General features: G+C 41.5%; 1 protein-coding gene across 1 annotated transcript in view; it reads left to right on the plus strand.

Moving 5' to 3' along the window:
• The window catches only part of LOC107626628 (photosystem I reaction center subunit psaK, chloroplastic), a 1,476-nt gene extending 373 nt beyond the window's left edge, over positions 1-1,103 (plus strand). Inside the window, exons 2-3 of the mRNA XM_016329527.2 lie at positions 70-150; positions 685-1,103. Coding sequence (XP_016185013.1) covers positions 70-150; positions 685-912 — 309 coding nt within the window. The 3' untranslated portion in view covers positions 913-1,103. The remainder of the gene's footprint in view (positions 1-69; positions 151-684) is intronic.

Raw genomic sequence — 4,653 nt, forward strand, 5'->3', positions numbered from 1 at the left:
TATTATTATTATTATTATTATTATTATTATTGAGTTTTGCTTAACGTTGTTGTATGCTTCATTGTGTAGGTTGCTGTCCAACCCATGAGGCGTAAGGGGAAGGGTGCTCTAGGAACTCGCTGTGATTTCATTGGTTCAGAAACCAATCTGGTAGGATCTTAGGAGTTATATCTAATTCCATTCTTCCCTTTTTTTCGTTGTTTGTTTCATCTGATTTTAATAAACATGAAAGCAGTAAATAATGAGTTTTAATTTAATGGAATATTTTAGTTTATACAATTATACTACTTTAAAAACACAGGAATCCTGTGAATTGGTGAGTGCATATTGGAAAATGAACTTCTCATACTAATGATTCGCAATTTCGCATAACTATCATCAACTATGTTACAACTATGTTACGTATATACCAAAAATCATATACGAATATAAAATACATATTAAAATATAAAATATTTATTGAAAATGAGTAAAACAACGCATGTATTTATACACAAATAATTTGGTAGTTAATTTTTGGTGTGCATATAACATTTTTGAACTATCAATATTTAGTATGTAAACTTGTTATATGTGCTTGCACTTTCTTGTAACACTAACCAAGTCACTTCTAGCTATTATTATTTTGGTGTCTATATAGCATTTTTTATATAAGATATGATTGAGCTTGGAATTTTATTGCAGATTATGGTGGCTTCTACAACACTGATGCTGTTTGCCGGAAGGTTTGGATTGGCTCCGTCGGCAAACAGGAAAGCGACTGCAGGGCTGAAGCTGGAGGTGAGGGACTCAGGCTTACAGACTGGTGACCCAGCTGGTTTCACCCTTGCTGATACCTTGGCTTGTGGAACTGTTGGCCACATCATTGGTGTTGGGATTGTTCTTGGTCTTAAGAATACGGGTGCCTTGTAAATTAAAACAAGAAAAATGAACAACCATTCCTGCATAATGCACCTGTAATCAAGTTTAGTGTGCTTTTAATTTTCTCATCACTTGAGAATGAACATTGTATGCCTCAAATCTTAATCTATAGTTGCTCCCTTCCCCCACTTCTACGCTCACAAACAGTAATCATAAATCATCAAAATGTTTGGTTATGAAGCCGTGACATTGAGGAGAAATTATTAGTCGTCTTTGAAGCTACATTCATCCATATATAAAGTGAAAGGATGTACATAATATGCATAAGAGAAACTAGTGCGTGCCCTGCATGGGGTAAATATTAATACAGTTGTAAAATTAATTTTCGTTACTATTTAATAAATTTTTTAACAGAAAAATTTTATCGTTCTAAAATTATAATATTAGGAGCCAAAGTATTTTTTTTTTTTTGGTGTAAAGTATCGCGTTGTCCTTCATTAAGATGGAAGAGTTTGGATTGAATTTTTACCCTATTTAATTTATTTCAGGAATTTTTGAAAATTGGATGGGGATCCCGGCTCGTTTCTTTGAACATGCCTTAGGAGAACTTTGCTTCCTATCCTATCCCGTCCCTGCAAGCACTATTCTCTGTCTTTAGGAAATATTGACATCCTTAGATGTATACATAGGATAAGATATAGGAAAATGACTAAGTAGCATTACATAGGATATACTGAGATAGAGATCTTTTCTAATCAATTCAAAACACATCCTGTGAATTATAATGGATTTTCTATTTAAATAAATTAAATAAATATAATATTTACTGAATTAAATAATTTTAAAAGTTATTACCGAAATTCGTCAACCTCTCTTATCTCGTTTATAGTGTAAACGAGATACAGTGAGACAATTTTTTCAACAAGTATAAAAGATGTGTAACTCTTGACATTCTCCACATACATTTTATATCTTCTTCTGTCCCGTTTTTCTCACAAAAAGAAGGCAACAATGGCCAGTAATAGCGTATACATAGTTGTGTGTGTTTACCCCAATTGTCGTATAAGAAATGAGACAATGAGATAATATTTGAGTGTGAGAATCCGATACTATTACGCACTCAGCGTGTGAGTTTGTTGTCCGAGTTGAAGAGTTTGATATTGAGCAATTTTGGTGGCACAGAAACGAGGGAGGTTGGAAGGATGAGATATAGGTTGCTGGTATAGGTTGCTGGCACCGTTGGGTAATGGTGTTTTTCGATTTCGACTATTTCGACTTGTAGGGGACGAGCATGTGCGACTCATGTTCGACATCCATGGGAGAATCATGGCAGAACAAGTGATGGAGCTTTCTGCCGAGGTTGGAGATGTTGGTGGTGGCGGTTCTGTACACTCGACCTATGTACAGGACGATTGACATCTTACACCACCACCCATTCATGTCGCCATTCCAGTGGAGGACATGGAGGTGGGTGAGGAAGACTCCGGCGAAGAGTATGTTGCCAATAGTGCCGATAGTGATTCTTCTGAAGGGGGTAATGAGGAGGAGTTTGTATCAGAGACGCCCGCCGAGACAGTGGTGCGCTATGTTTTGCCTCCCCTCAACCCAATCCGACGCTATCAGATGTACCAAGTCACTATCATACATTGGATCTGGACGCCATGCATGAGAGAACTCTGTTTTCCAACACGGAGGAAGAGGATTACAACCTAGACGGTGGGGTAGAATTTCGGGTCGCCATAGATTCAAATGCCGAGATGCAGTGATGTAGGGTGTGAAGAATTACAGTATTCGCAGGAGTGCTGAGTACCGGGTGATCGGATCGGACCGATTAAAGTACCATGTGCAATGCCGTCAAGTTGCAAACGGGCTGTTCATGGAGTCTTCGTATTGCTCTTTGACAGAACCGTGGATACTGGTGAGTTTAAGTTTACTTGAACTATACTTACTCAGTTATGGTTGTCATATATTAAGTAGTTTTGAACCATGGCTGTTTTATTTCGGCAGGGAGGTCCGGAGGGTTGGCGGAGTATACACTTGTTTAACACCCACCATGTCCCAGGACCATCGACAGTTGGATAGCAGTCCCATCTGCAAGGTCATCTTGCCGTTGATACAGTCCAACCCCTCCGTCAGTATCCCTGTCCTGCAAGGTGCAGTCCGACAGAGCTATCACTTCAAACCCTCCTATAGAAAGGTGTGGATGGCGAAGTAGAAGACAATTGCTCAGATCTACGGAGATTGGGAGGAGTCGTACAACAAGGTGCTGAAACAACTTCAGGCGCTGCAGAGTTATTTCCTGGGAACTATTTGTGAGCTACAGGCTGTACCGTACTACGACGGACACCTTCTGGTCCACGACTATAGCATGCTCGATAAGGTATTTTGTCCTTTTTCATCCTGTGTTGAGACTTTCAAGTATTGCAAGCCATTTGTTTCCGTCGATGGCATGCATATGTATGGCAGATACGGTGGGGTGTTGCTTATTGCGGTGGCACAAGACGACAACAGCAATCCTGCCTATTGTTTTTGCCATTGTGGAGTCCGAGAGTACCGAGTCATAGTCGTTGTTCCTTACTAATCTGAGACGCTATGTCACCCCACAAGAAGGCCTGGTGGTTATCTCCGACAGATCGCATGCCATTAAGGCTGCAATAAGTATCGATGATAGTAGTTGGCATCCTCTTAGGGCGTTCCACGCTTACTGTATTAGACACATGGCCACGAACTTCATGACTCGTTTTAAGTCAGCCGAGGGCAAGAGATACCTTATAAATGCCGCTTACAATCCAAGCAAGGCTAGGTATGAATGGTACATGGATGCCTTGAGAGGAGTATCCCTAAGGATGGCAGACTGGGCTGGTCATTTCAACAAAGAGATATGACTGCAACACTGCGACAGTGGGCGGCAGTTTGGTCACATGACAACAAATCTGTCGGAGTGCATCAATGCAGTTCTCAAGGGTACACGACACTTGCCAATTTATGCCATCATGCGCATCACGTACGAACGGTTGCAGAAGTTGTTCGTCACAAAGAGCAGGGATGCGCAGTCACAGCTGGCTGCTAGAAATCGCTTCTCCTAGAGGCTGATGGTAGCCATTGAGAAGAACAGAGAAGTGGGAGCCAACGTAGTTAGACCAAGTTGTTCGACTTGTCCGTCATCAGATAGCCTTCGATTAGTAACATGATGTAGCACCTAGCGTACTGTTGGAGGGTCTCTAGATCGTCCGTCAGGGGCATCTGGCGGACAAGGTCCCGCAGCCATACAAGATTCAGCGTGAATGACTCCTTCCTCTGCGCCGCTTGCTATGGAGCCACCGGAGGCCTGGCACCTAGTAGCCGCTCCACCAACTCCCACGTTTCCGTGTGGTAGCACCTACCGAAGTCACGAAAGCACCCCAACTGGGTCTCCGTGTGCGCGTAGTCCTAGGTAGTATGCCATGTCCTGTAGGGTGATAGTGGCCTTACCCCACAGGAGATGGAACGTGTGGGTCTCCAGACGCCATCGCTCTACGAATGTCGTAATTAGGGAATTGTCGAATGTGAAATCCTTGAGAGGCACCGTGTCTCCGAATCCAGCCTCCCTCAGATACGGGACGATGGCGTTGGGTGGAGGAAGGGTATGACTCACTCGTCGGGGTAGTAGAAGGCGAGGCTCTGAAAAAAAATATATATTCACAATTATCAAGAAATAATTTTAAATTTTTTATTGGTTCTTTGAAGTTTAATGGTCCTTATAATATCATTAAATTTTTAATTAGGTTTCTATATTTTTTATTAATTTTTGAC

This window comes from Arachis ipaensis, chromosome B01 (assembly GCF_000816755.2).
Source record: "Arachis ipaensis cultivar K30076 chromosome B01, Araip1.1, whole genome shotgun sequence".
Classification (NCBI taxonomy): domain Eukaryota; kingdom Viridiplantae; phylum Streptophyta; class Magnoliopsida; order Fabales; family Fabaceae; genus Arachis; species Arachis ipaensis.